General features: G+C 44.4%; 3 protein-coding genes across 4 annotated transcripts; 2 read left to right on the top strand and 1 right to left on the bottom strand.

The window, feature by feature from the left end:
* Nucleotides 1-1108: 1108 nt before the first annotated feature.
* hsd3b1 (hydroxy-delta-5-steroid dehydrogenase, 3 beta- and steroid delta-isomerase 1) lies at nt 1109-2638 on the top strand. The gene is given in 5 exon segments (XM_010880261.5): nt 1109-1369; nt 1483-1647; nt 1733-2164; nt 2167-2442; nt 2445-2638. Coding segments are annotated over 5 exon segments (1119 nt in total). The 5' UTR covers nt 1109-1218; the 3' UTR covers nt 2540-2638.
* A 103-nt stretch (nt 2639-2741) lies between these two features.
* Nucleotides 2742-9167, top strand: pla1a (phospholipase A1 member A). Its single transcript, XM_034286985.1, has 11 exons — nt 2742-3463; nt 3673-3883; nt 3989-4166; nt 4278-4386; nt 4951-5052; nt 5451-5533; nt 6451-6655; nt 7055-7161; nt 7365-7475; nt 8387-8538; nt 8672-9167. Exons 1-11 carry the CDS (start codon nt 3406-3408, stop codon nt 8760-8762), a joined length of 1407 nt encoding a protein of 468 aa, XP_034142876.1. The 5' UTR covers nt 2742-3405; the 3' UTR covers nt 8763-9167.
* Nucleotides 9168-9292: 125 nt separating this feature from the next.
* popdc2 (popeye domain containing 2) lies at nt 9293-19857 on the bottom strand. 2 transcript variants are annotated; one of them, XM_010880265.5, is made up of 4 exons: nt 18925-19857; nt 14010-14118; nt 13446-13920; nt 9293-10144 (listed from the first exon to the last, which is right to left on the bottom strand). In XM_010880265.5, exons 1-4 carry the CDS (start codon nt 19419-19421, stop codon nt 10062-10064), a joined length of 1164 nt encoding a protein of 387 aa, XP_010878567.2. In that variant the 5' UTR covers nt 19422-19857; the 3' UTR covers nt 9293-10061. The 2 variants fall into 2 exon arrangements, with proteins under 2 accessions (XP_010878567.2, XP_010878566.2); XM_010880264.5 differs by having other exon boundaries at nt 10060-10144; nt 13306-13920; nt 18925-19854.
* Between the last annotated feature and the right edge of the window lie 2457 nt (nt 19858-22314).

Below are 22314 nucleotides of genomic sequence, written 5' to 3'. Positions count from 1 at the left end.
AGTACAGTGCCTTCAGAAAGTGTTCATGCTCCTTCAAGTTCTTCACACTGTCTAGCATAATACGTTTCATTTCAAATGTATTCAATATGTTTTGCCATCAGTTGACACACAATACCCCATAATGACAAAGTGAAAACACATTTTTAGGTACTAGAATAATAACTGAAAATGTAAAACTGATATATGTCATGTGTATATATAAGTATTCAGACCCTTTGCCATGACATTCTAAATTGACCATTGATCATTCTTGAGACTCTTGACTAATGTCCACCTGTTGCAGATTCAGTTGAACGGACATTATAAATCCTACCCTTCACAGTGCATGTCAGAGTAAAGCACCAAGCAATGATGTTAAAGAAACTCTCCGTAGACTGTAGATCTATACTTTTTTGTTTTAAAAGTGGCAAGGATGAACAGAGCACAAAACATAGAGGTATTACTTTTTTCCAATACATTTCTAAAAATATTTTTTTGCTTTGTCCATCTGGGGCAATGTGTGTAGCGAGGTGGCAACATTGATTATTAATTACGTCTGTAACACAACACAATGTTGAGGAAGTTAAGGGCTCTGAATACCTTCTAAAGGCGATGTACTTTGCACAGGTTATGAAAACAGGAAAATCTCATCTTTTTATTAAAACATTTTTATTGAACGAGTTTAGTATAAACATTTAGGTCCAAGATGACATTTCAGATTGGTACTTAATGACAGTTAGACCCGTTCACTCGGCCCCTGCTGACGTGTTCTACCACACAGAGTTATTCACATTGGGAGCAAACATGTAGATAATCTGTGGCCAAGCCTGTCAAAATAAACCAGCCACAGCCACTAAATCTACTGCATATTTATTGACTCTATGTTGGTTCCCCGACAGGCTTCACCTTGACTTTCAAATCCTCACAGATTGTTTTCCTTGGCTGGTCTGGGGCCAGTAGCCTTGGCAGTCGTCCTTGGGAGATACTGGGGAATAAAACATCCCTGCCCAACCTCCGTCCCTTGCTTGTGCCTGCCTATACGCCAGAGCGAGAGAGTTATTTTCGGCACATAACCTCAGGCTTGTAACAAGTCGTTTGCAGAGAGCGGTCAGTGTTTTGATTGCTCAGCATAGCGAGGGACGTGTCCAGACAGGCTAAAAATTCCAGAGCACTGCTCCTTTGAAGCTAGCTAAAAAAAGGGGGCTCTCTGAGAGGGGTAGAATATTCCGGGACTGGGCCATGTCACTGCAAGGCGACGTGTGCATGGTGACTGGAGCTTGCGGGTTCCTGGGGGAGAGGCTGGTCCGTCTGTTACTGGAGGAAGAGAAGTTCAAAGAAATCCGTCTCCTGGACAAACATGTTCGACCACAGGTCGTACAGTCTCTGGAAGGTAAATCTGTAGTTCATGTTTCCATGTCTACTTGAACTGGTGGAGATGTGGACCTTTTAAACCTTGTTTTCTTTGGCTTGTCTCTTCTCTTTTTCTCGTGGGTTGGTTGTCAGAGGTCAGAGGCGACACGGTGCTGAGTGTGTTTGAGGGTGACATAAGGGACAGGGAGCTGCTGAGACAGGCCTGTCAGGGAGCGTCGTTGGTCTTCCACACCGCCTCTCTCATCGACGTTACCGGAAAGGTGGACTACAGTGAGCTCCATGGGGTCAACGTCAAAGGTAGGATCAGGTTTTTGCCAAAGCTCTGAGTTGGGATTGACCCCAGGCCCCGTTGGTGTACTAATGAATCTGACATGTTCCTCAGGAACCCAGCTCCTTCTGGAGACATGCATACAGGAGAGCGTGGGGTCATTTGTTTACACCAGCAGCATTGAGGTGGCCGGCCCCAACCCCAACGGGGATCCGGTCGTCAACGGCGATGAGAGCACCCCCTACACGTGCACCCTAAAGTTGCCCTACAGCAGGACCAAGACGGAGGCCGAGCAGATCGCCCTGCAAGCCCAGGAGGAGGTGCTCCTGAATGGGGGCCGATTGGCCACGTGCGCCCTCAGGCCCATGTACATCTACGGAGAGGGCTGCCGTTTCCTACTGGGCCACATGAGCGACGGCATTCGGAACGGGAACGTGCTGCACAGGACCTCGCGCCGCGAGGCCCGGGTGAACCCTGTGTACGTGGGAAACGTGGCCCTGGCCCACCTGCTGGCTGCCCGCGCCCTGAAAGACCCCAGCGCAGAGCCACCGTCGGGGGGAACTTCTACTACATCTCCGACGACACACCCCCCGTCAGCTACTCTGACTTCAACCACGCGGTTTTGTCTCCGCTGGGCTTCAGCATCCAGGAGAAGCCCGTGGTGCCCATTCCGCTCCTCTATCTCCTCTGTTTCCTCATGGAGCTGCTGCAGACGCTGCTCCCGACCCTTCCGGCAGTTCACCCTGCCATGAACCGGCAGCTTCTCACGATGCTGAACACGCCCTTCACCTTCTCCTACCGAGTGCGCAGGAGGGACATGGGGTATGTCCCCGGCACAGCTGGGAGGAGGCACGCGAGCGCACCATGGATTGGGTGGCTTCCCAGTTGCCGAGGGAGAGAGAGCAGATGAAGGCTAAGTAATAGGCTGAACCTATTGCTCTCCATCATCTCCAGTCTCCAGCGTATTATCCTCATTAGTGTGGTATGTCAAAGTGTGTATTAAAGTTTTGTGAAAACATCCTTAAGTATGATTCCTTTTCCTGTTTGTTCTCACTGATGACCACTCTGCCCGGTACATTTCCTATGAGAAGTGCGTGAAAAGCAGACCCTCTGCTAAATCTTAAACTCTCTAAATCTTAAACTCAATAGGCCTACACGTCCTTGACCTAAATCTCCACAGAAGAGGACTGTTTTCCAAAACAGAAGTTGAGCTCCGTCGGTCAGATTTCAGTCTTCTCATTAACATTCACTGGTATAAGGGCAGAAGTGAGAATCTATTGCTTGAGCCCGGTGACAGTGACACATCCCCATCGGCAGAGAGCCGGCATTAAAACAAACCTCTATTGATCAACAGTGATGTCGTCACTCAGACAATGGCAACCCCCATACAGATAAACACAGGGTCATAAACAACACGCAGACCAACAACTGAGGCAAGAATGTCGTCGTTTTCTCCGGCTTAGTTTACTTTGCCAGCTCAGTTTTAGGTCAGAACAGGGGCGGAACTTACCACAACCCCTTTGAGCACTATAATCAGATGTTGTAACTATTTCCTTGCCAGACATTGCAAAATAACATATTTTCTTGCGTTTGGTTGCTGCTCATCAGCAGGAGATTAAATGGCATTTCTAAAGCAAAAGTGAACTACAAGACATTGCATAATTAGTGGGAGGCAAACAAGGTTGTTCAAACTCAGGATCTGAAACACAGTTCAACAACCCAAGCGGCAAAGCCACGGACCAAGTTACCATTTCTGGACAGTTTTTTTCAAGACAACTGGCTGGAAAATGAAAACAGCACAAACTTTTCTCAGTATTCTAGCCTTGTATATAACATCTGCACAGGGTAAGTAACCACTCCCCTCTACGAAATCAATGAAATGAAATTAATACACTATTCATTTACGAGCTATACATGTACACGAACATACTGTTTAAATATCGTAGTTAGTAATTTTTTTGTGGAAAGACTGCATCTGTCTCTGTTGGTATATTGTTGTTGTGTTTGATGTCAGATTTCTTCTTGAAAATGTGTCCTCTCATTTCCACTGTCAGGGAAGGATGAGGCGTATGGATCCGAATGTGCCGACTTCAACAACAAGACCTGGCTGGAGTATCGTCAGCAGGGCTCTAAGCTACAGGTGCAGTATCTGCTGTTCACACGCAAAGACACAGACTGCGCCAGCCTTTTCAGTCAGGAGTCCCTGAACAGAAACACGGACTTCAACTCCTCCCTACCCACCAAGATCATTGTCCATGGATACAGGTGAGGGTGAATAAACTGGCATGGTGAAGACTATTCACAATGGGGTCTACGTAGCTCTAAACCTCATCCGCCGTCTTCCTCTCGTCCTTCTTGCTCGGTCTTCAGGGCTCTAGGGAGTAAGCCGTCCTGGGTGAGGGAGCTGGCGCGGGCTCTGCTACAAGCTCAGGATGCCAATGTGGTGGTGGTGGACTGGGTCTATGGGGCTCCTTCGCCTCACAACCTGGTGGTGGAGAATTACAAGGAGGTGGCCATCCAAATCTCCGTACTGATCAACAGGCTGCAGGTCGGTCGCCTCCTCGCTCGTTCAAGTTTACATGATGATGAATCTTAAATCTGCACTGCACATCCAATTACAAGCAACGCAAATGGAGAAGATCTGACGTCTGTCCCACAGAACCATGGATGCAAACTGGAGTCCTTTCACTTCATTGGGGTCAGCCTTGGGGCACACGTGTCTGGGTTTGTGGGGACTCTGTTCAAGGGCCAAATAGGAAGAATCACAGGTGAGCATGTGCCCCTTACCCAGTCCACTGGGCCCCACTGTCAGCGGAACTAGGCTGTAACCTGTAGGGCCAGACAACAGCTGGTCATTGCAAACAGGGCCATCACTCACAGGCCGTGCCTCGTTAAGGTTTGCTATATTCCGAATCTTTTCCTTAAATTCCCAGGTTTTCCCAGAGTCCAGGTAGGAGAATTCCCCAAAATCAGGCGGAAATAATAGGCAGATCTAGAATCATCCGTGCAGGATTTCTGGAGAACCAGAATGTTGCACCAAGTAATCTCATCCCTGCCGATGAGGCTTTCAAAGAAAGAGCGTATCCCGGGAAAACAACAAGTGCAGACATTGAAAGGCACCCCTCTGAATGTGTGCACAAAGCGGCCGTTGCCCTTCCCAGGACACACAACAATGCATTTGATTGTCTATCAGTACATTATCTATAGTGTTTTTGTCTGCGCCCGAGGCCCTTCGATCCCTGTGGGTCCCAGAGGCTCTGGCATTATTAGTGTCGGCACTGCCACCAATGCCTTAGACACGCTCTGTCTCCCCCTCTCCTGTCTCTCCTTAGGTTTGGACCCAGCTGGACCCATGTTTAAAGGAGCCGACACGTATGACCGTCTTGACCCTTCCGATGCGTTGTTCGTTGAGGCCATCCACACTGACTCTGACTGTGAGACCATAAACACGAATTGCAGCCATTGCAAAAGGGATTTCGCTAACAGCTTTGTTTTGAGAGTGCCGAAATTGTGCCTGTTAATGCCCTACGAGTTATCTACCGACTATCAGCCAAATGTTAACTATCTACGAACCCTTACCCTGAACCTTCTTCTAAAACTAACCCTAAACTTAGCAAGCAGTTGTTTATCAACAGATGAGTATTACTATCTGTAGAACATTTAGAGAGGGAATTTGGGACTCTCAAAATAAAGTCTAACAAAGACTTTTATTTTCTCAATCTTTCTAATTTGCCGCGCTGGTAACTTTGACGGATGACTAAATGCACTCTTTCCTGTGTGCCCTCATTGACCTTTCCTTTTTGACTTTTCCTTTTTGACCTTTCCCGCTCAGATTTTGGGATTTCCATCCCAGTTGGTCATGTTGACTTTTTCCTCAACGGTGGGATGGACCAGCCCGGTTGTGCGCGCTGCCAGGTTTGCGTCAAGTGAAGTGGGCCGTTCTTCCCGTCCAAACGGTTTAACCCAAGTCCCTGTCAGCACTAGACCTCAACAATTATCTCTTCCTTGTTGAAAAGAAGGTAAAGAGTGGGATTTCATAATGTCCACTTAGAGGAAATGTTGGTAGAAACTATAACAACTGTCTTCACTCAATATCCCCAGCCTAAACTGCGGAGTGAGCATATTTCTCACCAATTGTTTAGCAGTCTTAACTTTCACTATTTAGGAGCGGGTAGTAGAAAGTACTCTGTTTTTATCCCAGGAATCAGTCATGACCAACTGGTTATTACCTAGCAATGTATCAGTCATGGCAACTGGGTTATTACCTAGGATGTATCAGCCATGACCAACTGTGTTATTACCCATAGGAGGGTATCAGCCATGACCAACTGGGTTATTACCAAGGAGTGTGTCTGCCATGACCAACTGGGTAATTACCTAGGAATGTATCAGCCATGACCAACTGGGTTATTACCTAGGAATGTATCAGCCATGACCAACTGGGTTATTACCTAGGAATGTATCAGCCATGACCAACTGGGTTATAACCTAGGAATGTGGAGGGGGAGAGAATTCAGTCACAATCCTATTAAGGATCAAACTACTGCCCGAAATCCTACTGATGAACAAGTTGGTGTGATGCTTTACCAGGGATCAAGCTATTATATTGAAGCAGATGTTGTTCCCTCCCGGGTGCATCTCTTACCTTGTCTTACAAGATTCAAGTTTACATACAACTCTGGATAACTTGGCAATCCACACTGTTGTGTTACTAACTTCCCTGCATTGCTTATGAACTGAATAAATGTAACTTCTTGTTATCTGGATTAATCTAATTCTGTAGTAATTTCCTCAACAAAACTAACAGTTGGCTGTTGGGCTGGCTACCTGAGAATCTTCGTATGTTGTCAGTTCTTGTTTACTTTCCAGTGTACGGCTATGTGATCTGTGACCACATGAGGGCGCTCCATGTCTACATAAGTGCATTGAACGGCACCTGCCCACTGACGGGCATCTCTTGTTCCAGCTATGAGGACTTCCTCGAGGGTCACTGTTTAGATTGCCAGGGTGTCTTCAAAGGCACATGTCCAAAAATAGGTAAGGGCTTTTTCAACATGACAGGATTTCCCCAAAATATTATACCCACTATTTTGTACATTGGTACATTGCTCATACAACTGTAAATATTATAAAATTGTTACACAGCCAACTAATGCACCTATTAGTCAGCTGTGTAAATATTGGAATAACTTCAAAATATTTAGAAACCCTATTCAAATATAGCCGGAAGTTCCCAGCACATATTCCATTTTGACTTTATTGAGGTTTTGACTCATAAGAGTAAAACTTGATTGGGATATGCCGGACCAGATGTGACAGTTTGGTAGAAACAGATAAAACGGCAAATGTCCTCTAAAAGCCTTTCATCTGTTGTACATGCAGAAGGATTACTTTACATCTCACTCACGCTGTTGTCTTTGTACATGGTTTGGTTTAGTTTAATACAGAACAGCGGCATAACAGTCAATCCTCTTCCCCGACAAGAGAAGTTTTTTTCTCCTGACAACCTCAACACCACTTTCTGCGGTGAGTGTAGGCATAATGTACCGATGTATGACCACAGGGCTGGCGGTCCGTCAAACGATTGGTGGATGCTCAGTAGTTAAACAATCCCCCAAAACCTTTACCTGACACTTGAATGTCAAAATACATGAATACCCCCAAGGTAATGATCGAGTTATGTGTCCTCCCCATCTACCCTCCCCTCTGCTCTGTTTCTCTCACCCTGTCCCCTCTCTCTCTCCAGCCCATCCTCATCCTGGTCCACCTGAATGTGTCCATCCTGGACAAGAGTGCTGAGGTGCAGGTGACGCTGAGACGAGAGGACTTCCCGAAACGGCAGCAGAAACTCAGGGCTGTAGGTACAACCACTAACTCAAACATCTGGGCAGACGCTGCCTCTATTGGTCTTAGCCTAAAGAAACACATATTTTTTCTTAATTCACGTGTAGGAAGGAAAGTCTACTTCACGATGTGTGCAGTAGACAGTATGGTTTACATCATGGCACTGGGATGAGGTGGCATGGTCGGCGTCGCTTAGCTGGGAAAGTGTAGCACCCACTTGATGCCACCCAGCCCAGTCCATGTCATGTAAATGCTCCATTCAGCTTCCCTCCCGGGGAGCGTCATGACCCCCAGTTGTGAGGACGCCCGGCTGGAAATCAGGGGTCGAAACACAGACCCCACATGAGAGGACACACGACATGGAATCCATGCTTGGTTTTACTTTGCAGTCGTAGCGTGAAACTCAACCGACGCCGCAGGGTTCAGGCTGCTTAAAGCATGCTAGCTAACAAGCATGCTAGCTAACAAGCATGCTAGCTAACAAGCATGCTAGCTAACAAGCGGCAGGAAAGCTTCATGGGCGATGCAAACTGGTCCATGTGACTTCCGGGTTGGAAGCGTCAAAGGAAATGCAGAGTGGCTTGATACGGAAGCCTAGGAGGAAGGTCTGCAGCGATCTTCAACTCTAATGAATCCGTTGGGTTGTTGCCAATCCACATTTTATTTATTCACTGAATTGGTTGACATGGCTCTTTTGATGTTTCTTTAAGAAACCCTGGGAGTCTCATCTAGAAGCCCTCAATGGCAATGTGTATGCAAAAACGAATGTCATCCAATTTGGGTTGTCTATCCATCTCTATGCACCAAACTTAGTGACATAAATATACACAGCCTGATTCACAGCTGTTGACAGTGTAATAAGTAAACATGGATTATATTCTCAGTAACAGGCGTACTGTGTGTGGGTGTGTGTGTTGCAGCCAGACGGACAAGAACGATTACAGGAAAGTGATGGCCCATCCAGTGCCGTTATGTGAGATAGACTCCATCCAGGTGAAGAACACTGGAGCACGCTTCTACAGACAGGGAGACATTCATTTTGTCTCTGTCTGCATATCGGAGTTTCCCTCTGTCAGGTACGTGTCCCTTTATCACGTTGCCATAAGTACATTCACAAAAACACACTAGCACACACACACACACACCACACCAGCAAGGGCTGGGCATGTGCTGACTGTACCTTGGCTGCACCTTTTCTTTCTCTTTCAGGGAGGTGGTGCCCTTGTGTGTGAACAACATAGACGTAAGACGAGGATCTCCGTGGAACCATGATTTTGTGCATCTGTGTGGGGATTCCTGAAAACCCTCATGCAATAAACAGTCTGTGAACAAACATCTGCTTCCTTTTCCCGGTCAACATTCCAGTAGTCTGAATAGCCTCCACTTGACTACTTTCGTCTTTGTTTAGGCATCATGGGAAATGCTTTGAAAGGTGTTAGTAGTAAAAACCAAGCCTATTCTGGCCTTTCAGTTATCATCAGGTCTAGGATATAACATGGGGACCAACCAACAGCTCCTGTTGGGGACATACATGTGAAGACTATAATTTGTTAGTGACGGACAGCCTACAGCCAGACCACACTATTGTTATTTTGAGTTTTCTAACAGCATTAGTAATGCTGTGTATAACCATTCCAATTAAGCTAAATGTTACTTTATTCACAGGCACTGTTGACGCCAAAAAATAAAAGTTAACTGGAATGTGTGTGCGTTCTCTTTACTGTACCTCTTTACTGTAATTAAGAACTATTAAGAACGTTGAGAGTTTGAGTGCTTCCTTATGTTTAGCATGATGACGGACAGAAGAATGAGTAAAAAGATGACAGTCAATGTATTTCCACCAAGAGCTTTAATGGAGAATCATTGGCCCCATGAAAAACAATTGATCACATCCTGTGTATATGCAGTCCCATATTTGTTTGGAAAACAACAAAAACAAAACACTCCTATGTTTTCTGATTAAATAAATGTGCAGTGTGTGAGAAAGCTCACGTTCACAAGCACATAATGCATCAGTGTATGTCTGCCAATCTGGAATTACTCTAGGCCTATTAAGAGCAAGCCCTTTCTAGCATGTCCGCATTGACACCATCTTCTCATAGGTCTTCACAAACACAAACTTATCAATAGGTAGCCAACCCAAGAAGAAAGACACAAGATTAGTTTGATGTGGAATCATAATACAATAAACCTACCTGACACAACCTCTGTGTCAAACGGCTGCCCCTCCAGATGAGTGACGGCTGAGTGAGTCACACAATAAATACGCTACACTGCCATATATGTGATCCTAAGTAATACACTCGGCTTCATAACACAAGTCTGATCCGTGTCGAGGGTCTTTCCTGTATGATCATGCACATAGGACATAGAAGAAGACGAGGTACGTTAAGGTGTTTGGCAGGTCCGTTGTCCCCCAGGGGAAACCACTGTTACATCCCAGGTGATCTTTCCTGCAGCTGCACTGGTCCACTCAGGAGTATGACATTCACATGTTATTGTGGTTCCTGAGATGGTAAACATTTTCTAATTATTCTAATATGCACATCATTACTGTAATAAGGTCAACCCGGAACTGTTTGCTCTCCGGGTGAAACCATTACAGTTTGGGGGTTTCCGTGGGCGCCAGCGGAGCTCTCCCTCTCTGGTATCGCATTGGTAGGGTCCTGATGGTCTCCTCTCCTGTGGAAACAGCAGAAAACACAGTCACTGACAGCTTCTGTTATGAACTGTCAAGAAACACTGTGTCCAAGTACAACTGTAGTTCATTGTCCATGCTATGTACACACCTGCTCTTACAGAATAGTGTGTTTGTGGCAACTTCATCTCACATTACCGGGACTTACAGTGGCGTGGGCCAACTGGTCGGGGTTAAGAGTGAAAGAGAACACTGACCTTTGACGTGACATCGACAGTAACATGTGAGTCACAACCCTCGCTCCTCTCTCAACAGGACACAGAACGTTCTCAACCTTCACCCTTTCCAACCTCCTAACTTCCACGCTAGCCTTAGACTCTGGCTAAACTACAACACTGTAGCAACTACTGTAATTTCCACACTAGCGTCAGCCACTGGCTAAACTACAACACTGTAGGTGCTACAGTAACTTCCACACTAGCCTCAGCCACTGGCTTACCTACAACACTGTATCAGCTACAGTAACTTCCACACTATCCTCAACCACTGGCTAACCCACAACACTGTAGCAGCTACAGTAACTTCCACGCTAGCCTCAGCCACTGGCTAACCCACAACACTGTAGCTGCTACAGAGTAGCCTGTGCCTGAAGGTCAGCAGCCATTACAATGACAGCTGAACCAGAGCCCTTCACCATGCAGCTGTCCTGGAATCCAACCCACTCCCTCCCTTCCTAACGAAACATGATCTGAGGATTTTGGGAAGGGAGGGGGTGCGGGGGGGTCGTGGCTAGACACGTGGATTAATGGCATGGCACTGGACCTCTGACTGCCAGGATATCCCCAAACTTTCCAGCATGCTCTAATCCTTGTCCATGTCAGGCAATAACACCCAGCTGACCAGCAGCCTCCCAACCCCGCCCTGCTGCCTACACATCCTGTTCCAAACTACAGACCTCCAACATCGTGTGCAGACGGTTAATCCATCTGTCTGAACTGACACAAGCCACCAGGGTTACTCTTAGGTAAATGGTTTCATAAACTGTTTCATAAACTTTACCCTAACAAAAATTTGACAATAGTGAAAAAGACCATGGCACTTTCATGGTGTTTTGAAAAATGCCGTGGTATGAAGGTGCCTCAGTAATGGTTGCAAATGCCATGATATTTTCTTGCTATATTAGTAAACAAGACAAATAACATGAAATTAGCTACCATGGTATTTTTGTGTTGTTTGTGGTGATTTGTGTAAGGGTACAGTTTATGAAACTTTTTAACAATAATTTGTCTGACGCTTAAGAAGATTTCCGGAAGCAACCATGGTTCCGGTGCAAATACCAGAACATATTCCTGTAATTTTTCACATGATTAGCTCAGGGATTCAGTCCAGCAACCTTTAGGTTAATGCTCTTAACCTCTAGGCTACCTGCCAGCCCTGTGATGCAATAGCATGGTATTAAGTGCATGGCAATGTAATCATACTTCAAGCAAAAAACATTGTACCTTTCCATGGAAGGATCTGCATTAAACTACGGTCCAAAGAATGCAATACCATGGTACCTTTGGGCTCCAATGGCATTAACTGATTGAATTGGTGTAGAGGTGATTAAACTCTGTTAATCTCTGTTGAATTTACTTTCAGTGCTCCTCCCTCCCCCCCCCCCCCCCAACAAAAGGTGGGTAAACTGTCATAGCAAATACAGTCAACAGTATTGGCACCCTTCATAAAAATTACAAGCTGGATAATACATATTATTAATACAAGCTTTTTGGAAGAGATGCACGAAAGAAGCCCTTCCTGAGACCAGGACACAAATAGCAAGATCTGAACTTTGCCGAGCAACATTGGAGCAACACTGGAATTGTGTGTTGTGGTCAGATGAGACCAAAATGTAGCTTTTTGGCCGCTCACACCATCATCATGTTAGGGAACAAAAGGTGACTGCATACAAAGAACGGCACCTCATACACAGTAAAATATGGTTGTGGCTCTTTGATGCTTTGGGGCTGTTTTGCTGCCAGAGGTCCAGGGTCTCTTGTTAAGATCAGTGGCATATTTAATTCCATTCAGTACCAGATCATTTTAGCCCAAAATCCAGTTGACTTTCCCAGAAGGCTGAAACTGGGCCGCGGTTTGGTCTTCCAACAAGGCAATGAAGCACAAATCAAAATCGACACAGAAATGGTTGCGGCAACACAAAATCAAGGTTTTGCAATGGCCCTCTCAGTCTCCCTACTTGAACCCAGTTGAAAATCTGTGGTCTCAATTGAAGAGGGCAGTTCACAAGAGAAAACCAAAGAATCTCAGTGAATTGGAGATGTTCTGCATGGAAGAGTGGTCCAAGATCCCTCCACAACTGTTCTCCAACCTTGTTAAACACTACAGAAAGAGGCTGAGCGTTGTCATTCTCGCCTGGGGAAACCAAACACTGACAATTGGGGTGCCAATATTTTTGGAATCTGCATTTTCACAAAAGTTATTTGTTACTAACTTTATTTTGTTCCAAAAATCGCTTTGAAAATAAAAAGCATCAGGCTTACCCATTTGTTTAAGCCCAAAATATTATTCGTTTCATGTGTGGTTCTTCATATATATACATTTTAGGTCATTTTCATAAAGGGGGCCAATAATTCTGGTTTTTCTTTACCCATAGGGTTGAATAATTATACAATCAAGACATGTGTGCCAAACGTTTTTCATAAAATAATTGACTCCACTTTGATGTTACGTTTGTGTCAGCAGATGACAAAAAGCACCATTAAATCCATGTTAATCCGACGAAATAGATTTTAGAAAGATGAAGGGCGCTGAATACCTGCTGAAGGCACAAGAGCTGACTGCTCTCCTATTTTTTCACCTGGAAATTCCAGTTGCACTTCCATCTCCATCGAGATGATGCAGACGTAAACTTTAGACCACGAATCCCCAGAAACAGACAGACCTTTGGGTGTTGTGTGGGTACCCGCCAACTCTGATCAATCAAATCATCTTCCTCTCAGACTCATTAAAATAAACATTTTACTAAGTGTAAATGTACACCCATTGCTCATGAGAAAACTAACCAGAACATTCAAATACTAGCAAAGCACCACATGCCCTAGCAGAGTTTAGAGCTGAGTTAGTGTGTGTGGACACACATACACATACATACATACACATGCAGTACCTGCCCATCCGCATTGTCATTGCACAGAGGTGTACTTACATGTATCGTAAGTAGTGGCCCAGTGAGTTAGCTCCAGCACCCTGCACTCTACCTCAAATAATCCCTCTCACTCCCATAATCCATTAAGGACCCGGTCATATCGGCAAAGTCTTCCAGGACAAGGCTGGTGGAGTCCTCACCGAAGGGCATTTCCATGTCTGAGGGCCAGGGCTGACGCTGGAAAGGCAGGCCCCGGGGTTGGCGCGGGGTCGCTGGCGACGGGATGGGGGCCTTGTCTTGGACCTGCAGCCGGGGGGTCAAGGGCGTGGGTGGGTCTGATCTCTGGCAGGCCGGCAGTGGGTCCACATCTGCCCCTGCTGCCCCCTGCTGCTCCACTGTTGCTGCCTGGAGCCGGAAACTACCACTGCCAGCCTCAGCCTCACTGCCTGGGGGGGACGGGGCTAAGACATGGTAGAGGCTGGGGAGGCGGATATCGAGGCGCACGCCGCTCTTGGCGAAGAGCTTGTCGTTTAGCGCGTAGAGCTTGTCTGCGATGTCATTGCCCAGCATGACGGAGAAAAGGCGAGCGACGTAGCGCTCCTTGGACAGCATCATATAAAGACGCCGTCTGCGCCACGAGATGTACTGGCAGTCTGTCTCAGCCGTCAGGGTCACCTTGGGACCAGGAAGGTCAAAAGGTCAGAAGTGAGTGTGGAGGTGAAGTCGAAATGTTCATAACTCATTAAAATGCATCCGTCCAGTACCTGAAAATTCCCCTCCTCGTTAGGTCTGAGAGACTCCCACTCAGGAGAGTCCAGGAACTGGTGAGGGAAGATGTAATGGAGGAACTGTCCTTCCAGGGACACGCGAATCCTGTACATGAGATGGGCAAGAATAGGTGATAATAACAGGAGAAAAAAAGAAGACGTAGTTTCAGAATGGGTCACAGCACAGTTTCACATTATATTTTAGTCATGTGGTGGACACTTTTATCCAGAGGAGCATAGTAGTGAGCACATAAATGTTAATGTTTCTTTGGTACTTTCTCCCCACAGGAATCAAACCAACAACCTTGGGGTTTGAAATGTCATGCTCTACTTGCTGAGCTCCGCGGGGACTAACATGTTGTTGCTTTGATTCAAAAACTGACTGCTGCCATGCTTATCACCTGTCTAAGGGCTTTGATATGGTCAGTCATTCTCCATATCATAGCATTTACTGAGCCCAGGATTAAGCATAATTAAAGTTGTTTAAAAATGATCTCAAAGAGAGGTCACAATCGTGTAGGACACTAATAGGGATCGGTTTTGGAATCTGTTGTTGACAAAGTGTATATACAGTTATGTGAAATGTATGTATATTTTTAATGTATTTGGACACATGGACATTTTTGCTAAATTGCAACAGCATTCAACACCCACTTTGAAATCATGAATGCAATAAAAATGAATAGAAATGCCCTTTCCTAAGGACCCAGGGTAAATCAAGGGATCTAAAGGCCTCTCACACTACAATCAATGTCGAAGTCAGAAAGAAGCTGCACAGTCACAAACGTGGCCTAAATGGGAGGTCAGTAAGGAAGCCTCTGCTGAATATCAGGACACAACTGACCTTTTCCAGACAACATCTGGGTACAGACAAAAACTAATGAAACAATATGCTCTGGACAGATGAGTCAAAGCTGGAGTTGCAATGCCGGATGCTATGTTTTGCGAAAACACAACACTGCCTTTGTTTTGCTAAGTAGCTGTACACAATGAATTCAGTCAAAATTGGACTTGTATTAGACTCTGGCGATATTGCCATCTTGCATGCTGCTGAGACTGTACTGAAGCCCCTACGTTCAGTCTGTATCAGAATAATTACTGATAAAAAGATCACTAAACTTGATCCAAAACCTTGTAACAAGTGAACATAAATATTTCTGCCCTTAACCTAAAAAATCAGGTTAAACATAGACCAAGAGAAAAAACATCTATTCTTGGATTTTCAGTCACAGACATTCCTACAGTGATCTTTCATGTATGACTTCATGTTGATGGTATTAGTTTAGCAAGTGAAACTGGAATTGCTTGGCATAAAAATGTCACGATATCTAACCAAACATTCCTTTGTACATTATTTGCATATAATAATTAGATCCACTGAAAATAACAACAACATAGAAGCAGGTCCAGGTAATTGGTATGATTAGTGACCTAGCTGGTTTTCTCTGTTGCTTTCACTTTTTCAAAACAGGTAACTGCACAACTTTTGAATAAATCTTCATAATAAACCAAACATTATGCAACATTATGTTGTCTTGCAAGTGATACATATTTCATTTTTGGAATAATCAACAACGGAGACTGTAATTTATCCTTAATTAGCATTCAGAATCACTACCAAGGTAAGAAAGATTGCAATTTGAGACTAGATGAATCATCTAAAAATAGATTTTAGTATATACATCCAAAAATAGATGAGATTAGTTTAAAAATGTATGTATTTACTTTTGTGTATAATCATTTGTAATGAACTGATTAAACCATGTTTGAATAAATCAGATATTGAAATAAACAAATCAAAAAAAATTGCAGATGAGAATGATAAGCTACAGTGGTTTTCCCAAGAAAACATTATCATCACCTTTATAAATGTCTAAGAAAATGTTAGCACAATCATTTGACCAAAACCAGAAAATCTGCAATGATATGAATATAAAATCAGAGATTATATTAAAACATTTATATTATTGATAATTTCTACATATAAAGTCCGGGATGATACGGCAATCTGGGCCACTGCATGTTTATTGCTTTCACCAAAACCTCTCCACTGTCTCTATCTAAGGAAGCATACAATTCTACCAGGTATCAATTATTTTAATTCAGACTGGAATATATATATATATATAAAAAATTTTTTTAAGTAAAACCGTAATAACGGAATTCAACTTGTTGCACCAGATAGTTGCACCAGATAAGAACTAGTGATCTACACTATGCAAGACCCACTCACCCCCTGTTCCAGTTAAAATGTCTGTCTTATCTTAATGTTCCTAACCCAAGAGCCACAATGCCCTAAGGCAATGACCTCAAGGAGTTGTGTAATCAATCAGTTTGTGTTTGCATGTAAATAATGCAGAGTACAGACATATGAAAGAAGATTCAATGTGAAAAGAAAAACAGCCTGAAGACAGCTCTGACCCAAATGAAGATCTAGCTAACAAGTATTACAATGAGTGGCAAATAAGAAGTTGAATAATGAGTTTGTCAAGTAAAAAACAGACAGTTCAAAATATTTTCAATGTAGAAAAGTATGGAGAGAGGCCACAGGCATTTTCACCATTGCATTCTTATGCTAGCAGTGATGGGAAGGATAACCTACTTTCATGAATCAGAATACTTAGACAGGATCATCAATATGCACCTTACAGTCAAGATTAGAGACATCAGTAACTAGTATTAAACGATACTCACTGATACCAAATTAACCCTGTCAAGGTAGAATACATCAGTGAATATCATTAAACAACATTCAGCAAAGCAAGAAAATTGCTTAGTCCACTCTAAATTTTCCTAATCCTGGCAGTCATTTTATATTTAGAAAATGCTCCAACTGTTCAAAATTCCACAGTGTTGGAATATTGTCAAAAACACTTTATGCTTTTTTAGTTTTCTGGGCAAACCAAAAGGTAATCCATAAAAGGAAGTAGTAGGATTCCTGGTTATGGAGGGTAACCATAAACTAAGAACATTTAGGCAAGGTTACAGGGCATTTTCCACCTCAAAATAAGCATTCATGAAATAATGTATATAATTTATTTTCATAAATTGTCATGACAATATTGGTAGAGGAACTAGTGGAAATAAATTCAACGTCACCACCAGTAATGGGTAATAACTCAAGTTCTAATTCCTGAACTCTCCTGGACATGCCTGTTGTAGCTACGTGTTACGTTCATCACTGTTATTACAAGATATGGCAGAACATATTGCAAGCTGTTAAAAGTAAGAAAACCTGGAGGAATAACATGAGTCTGTTTTGCCAGAAAAGTCCTCTTTACACAGATTTACAGCACGTTCCCATCCCTATTTAGCTTTATGTCCACTGTGGACAGGCTCAGGTTAGGTTGGACACTTGCTATACCTTCACTAAACTGTTCTGACTAAAACAAAGCTGATAATATTAGTTGACTATTAGAAGTTCTAAATGGTCTGCACACATGCATGATGTGTTTACATAACATAACATGTCCAGATTCTATACTGTTGAAGCCATGTTAGATCCCATTAAACATTACATGGAGAATATTTAAACAATCCTTTCTAAAGTAACTGAAGTCCACTAATAAATTACATTTGGAAGCATAAAAGTCTGATGGGACAAAGCACATTTTCCAAAAAAAATTTGGATACAGGACTTAAACCGCAGATTATTTAGACCAGCTTGACAAGCTCTTACACCATATTGGTCAGAAACCAAACTTGGGTCAAACACATTTTGAGAATTCCTCAGCACATGAATTAATTTGCCCGGCAGAATAGAAATAATTGAATATTTCCAAATAAGCTACATTAGCCACAACTCAAAAATATTACTTCACCTAGCTCTGGTTACCTACTAGTCTTGTATTACCATTCATTCACAGATGGTTATACAAGGTAATTAGCTGCCTGTCACTAAGGGGTCCAACTACACTAAGATACTGACACAAGCACTCGGTATCATACAACCCCTGGGTTCTGATATTTCAACCACACGGTCCCAATCCCAAAAATCACAAACTCGATCTTACCTAAACAGCAGAGGCGCGATGGTGTAGCTGCTTAGGACATACAACCTCTTGAAGATGTTCCGTGTTTAATTATGTCACTGGTAAGTAATAGTATACATCTCTCTCGGGTTTCTTTGGTACCCATTCTACACTACTGTCTTAGTTCCAGAGATAAAATGTGAGGACTCACAACATTCACTTGGAACATACACTCTACTTCAGGTTTTAACTACAGGTTTTAACTTCATGGGTCAGGTTTCTGGGGCTTGCCTTAACTGTGTAAAAATTTAAATAAGGTTTTAAGATTTTAGCCTATACATTTGAAACAAAGTTGGTTTGGTCTTTATAGTTTGAACAGTTCAAGAGACACTGTTACGATTAATTAGTGCTAATTAATAATTTGTCGACAGCCAGTTTAAAATTTGAAGTTGGGATGGCCTAAACACGTGAAACAATGTTGGTTTCCACTGTAGCTTGAATGGTTCAAGAGAAGAAGATGCAATGCAATTCAGTCACCCGTTTTAAAGTTTGAAACAAGTTTGCAAATAATAACAACTATAAGAAATGTCAAAGATTGAACCCGAGGACTCTTGATGAAAGCCCCAGTAACAAGACAGAAATAAATCACAGACCGAAACCGGGCGACCTCTTGCTTCGTAAGCCCAGGTTACAGAACACATTCTCGCTTTCACCAATGACCCAGGAGAAACAAGGGCTAACTGCCTTGCTCAGGGGATGCAATCCAGCAACCTATCAGTTACTGGGTAACGATCTAACCCCCAGGAAACCCTGTTGCCCCAGACTAAGGTCTGCTCTAACATCTACAATAGAATGCCACCAATAATGAATAAAGCAATGCGTTATTGATCATGCATTCTCCGTGGCAGGCTATGCAATCCTACACTCGCCCCCTCACTCACCTGCCAGACAACAGAAAGGACAGCTGGTCGATGGGCGTCTTGCCCTCCACTGCATACGTCTCCCCCTCACATAATGGCAGAACCTTGTTCTCGCAGGCCTCCATTATATCCTTGAACACCTGAACGGGCACATCCAGGGGCAGGTAGACGTTTGAGTAGAGGGTCGACAGCTCCGGGCTTGCAAGGCCGTCCCGCCGCAGCCTGAACACAAGGTGGCAGATCTGAAGCACACAGGCCACCAGCAGCAGCAGGTTCCAGGTGAACACGTCCAGCCCACACACGGTCATCCACCCCCACACAGCCAGGCAGACGAAGGCAGGGGCCAGGAAGGCGAAGATGAAGAGGCAGCCGTAAGCACCGCTTCCCCCCATGTAGCCCAGGAACAGGAAGGTGTTGCCCAGGTGGTAGAAGGCCCCCTCCGTGTTGTTGGTCCAGCCGTCACATGGTAGATGGCGGTAGAGAACCACATCCAACAGGGTAGAGTTGTCTGCACTCATCCTGGACGCAGGCCGTTCAGTAGGTTCCAATGAAAGCGGTTGCACTTGGAATAGTCCTGTTAATTAAAAGCGTCTAGAGCTTCCAGAACGTTTGTCACCCACTCGGCAGCAAGTATTTGTTGTTGCTGTTTCATCAGTGACACTGAAAATTTGCCACGGGAGTTGGTCTTTTTCTCAGAAGTTCAGTCAGTTAATGTCAACACAGCTAAAACGTAAAAAAAAACAACATAGATATAAAATTTAAAAAAAGGTGTTCCCTTTTGCCTTGTAATACACAGCTGGCCGACAGGTTGTTGTCTCTCTTTGGTTATTACACTATAAACACGATTGGAATGGATTTCTCCTCATATTGTGATCCTCTCCCTCTCTCTCCGGACCTTTCGTCCCTTCTTCCCACCCTTTATTTTACTGTGTCTATGTCCTGACTTTTTTCTTTTTTCCCCCTCACCCATTTGCTCGCTCTGGAGAGCTCACAAGTCGGCACAGTGGGGGGAGAGGGGGGGGGGGGGTTGAGGGGAGAGAGACCCTAAAAGGATAACCATGTTTGGAATTGAAACCCAAGGAGAGCCACAGACAGAAAGCAGACCAGCTACTTAACATAACACTGCTCGAATGAGAGGGAGGGAATGGAAGAGTGAAACGACCAAGTGACAAAGTGTCCATGGTCATGCGTCTAGGTAATTCACACCAATAACATCTCTCCGCTAGGCCAAAACTGATGTTTTCACCAGAACCACTGTCTAATCTCACTTGTCCACTGTTGCGCCATGAGATGGGCTCTACGGATTCAGCGATAGTGAAGTAGGATGAATTAAAACGTAAACATGAACCCCCCTCCCCCATACAGGACATAGAATACCCCACCAGGGACACTTTTTGCAGAGGACAAGGGCACATGTCACTGGGATAGGGGTTCGAATAAAGTGAGTGTCTCTGATCAAACCACTTGAGATATTGACATTCAAGCTGGTGTTAGACAAGGACATGCCTTACCTAACACCCACTGCTGGTATGTTTGGTATGTTTGTTTTGTTTTCCGACATAACTCCATATCGGGGAGGACAATCTGTGATTAAAGCAGAAAAACGGGACTAATACAAAAATTGTGTTGTATGAGGCAAGAAATCCGTTCACAAAATACAATGCATGATTAATAGCATAGGGCCTAACTAGACATAGACAATGTGGGCTATATTCTGCTGATTACAAATTGCATGTTCAGGAAACACTTGAAATGTAGGAGAAACATCTTCTGCTATTGTAGGGAGCAGAAAATCCCCCAAGCTGGACTAATAACTTGTTAACTAGAAAAGCATATTACTAAATGTGCTGCGCTGTTATCTGAAAAGCGCATTCACACGCTGGTAAGGACGCATTTCTGGGTTACTGCCAACGACGATGTGCCCGCTGGCATTGCCCACAACATAATCATCATTATATCACAGACTCAAGCTTGAATAGTTTGATTTATTTTGGTTTGTGGCACTTAAAAGGTGCTGATATAATTTTTATTTGATCACATAAAAACATTCCTGTTAAGTCCCGTTAAGTCATGTGCGCAGGCGCCACACAACTTGACTTAAAATGCGTGTAGGCGACATGTAACACCCCAAAATAATCTTTATCTCCTACACATCTACTTTCAGCAGCAGGCAAGTGGGAAAGGTCAGTGTGTAGCTGGTTCCCTGGCAAGTTAAGTACATACAGGGGACAGGGGGCTGGGCCAAGAAAGGGGGCGAGGGCTGGGGACTGGCCAAGGAGACAGGGCTGGGCCAAGAAAGGGGACAGGGAGCTGGGCACTGGGCCAAGAAATGGGACAGGGGGCTGGGCACTGGGCCAAGAAAGGGGACAGGGGGCTGGGCCAAGAAAGGGGACAGGGAGTTGGGCACTGGGCCAAGAAATGGGACAGGGGGCTGGGCACTAGGCCAAGAAAGGGGACAGAGGGCTGGGGGCTGGGCCAATAAAGGGGACAGGGGACTGGGCACTGGGCCAAGAAAGAGGACAAGGGGCTGGGCACTGGGCCAAGAAAGGGGACAGGGGGCTGGGCACTGGGCCAAGAAAGGGGACAGGGGGCTGGTCACTGGGCCAAGAAAGGGGACAGGGGGCTGGGCCAAGAAAGGGGACAGAGGGCTGGGGGCTGGGCTAAGAAAGGGGACAGGGGGCTGGGCCAAGAAAGGGGACAGAGGGCTGGGGGCTGGGCTAAGAAAGGGGACAGGGGGCTGTGCCAAGAAAGGGGACAGAGGGCTTGGGGCTGGGCTAAGAAAGGGGACAGGGGGCTGGGCATTGGGCCAAGAAAGGGCCAAAAATGGAGCACCTACTGTGTTCTTCTTATTGATGCTGTATACACAGTAGTATACAAAACAGTATACAGGACACAACCACAGCTACATAGCATAAACTGTCCATAAACAAATTGGGTTGGGTAGAATTATATCGTGGCAGGCTTTGTTGTGAGTGGAGTATTCCTGGTTAACGTCAAAAAGTTGTAAGTCACCTCAGAAAAGTATTTAATGCCATTTGAGTAGTGTTCATTTGTCCAAAACGATTGAAGTAAAACAAAGAAATAATATTATGAAAATTAAGAAAAAGATCTGGGTTTAAAAACAATTCAGTATTTTGTGCGGCCGCTTGGAAGAACACTAAATTTAAGCAATTTGTTTTGGTAGACTGTCATGCTATTTTATTAAGTTGTCCTGTGGTAAATTCTTCCAAGCTTCTCCCAAGATTTCCTGTACCTCTTATTTAAGACTTTGGCTGCTTTAAGTGCTTGTTGAGGTCCAAGTAATCCCACGTAGTTTTAATTATGTTGAGATTGGGGCTTAAGTTAATCAGATTAATCAGATACAGTTATTGGGTGTTCCACTCGATTGGGTTCCACTTCTTCATGTTGTTC

This window comes from Esox lucius, chromosome 16 (genome assembly GCF_011004845.1).
Source record: "Esox lucius isolate fEsoLuc1 chromosome 16, fEsoLuc1.pri, whole genome shotgun sequence".
Classification (NCBI taxonomy): domain Eukaryota; kingdom Metazoa; phylum Chordata; class Actinopteri; order Esociformes; family Esocidae; genus Esox; species Esox lucius.
Note: the sequence above shows the minus strand (reverse complement) of the source record. Positions and strands in the feature narration are given on the sequence as shown.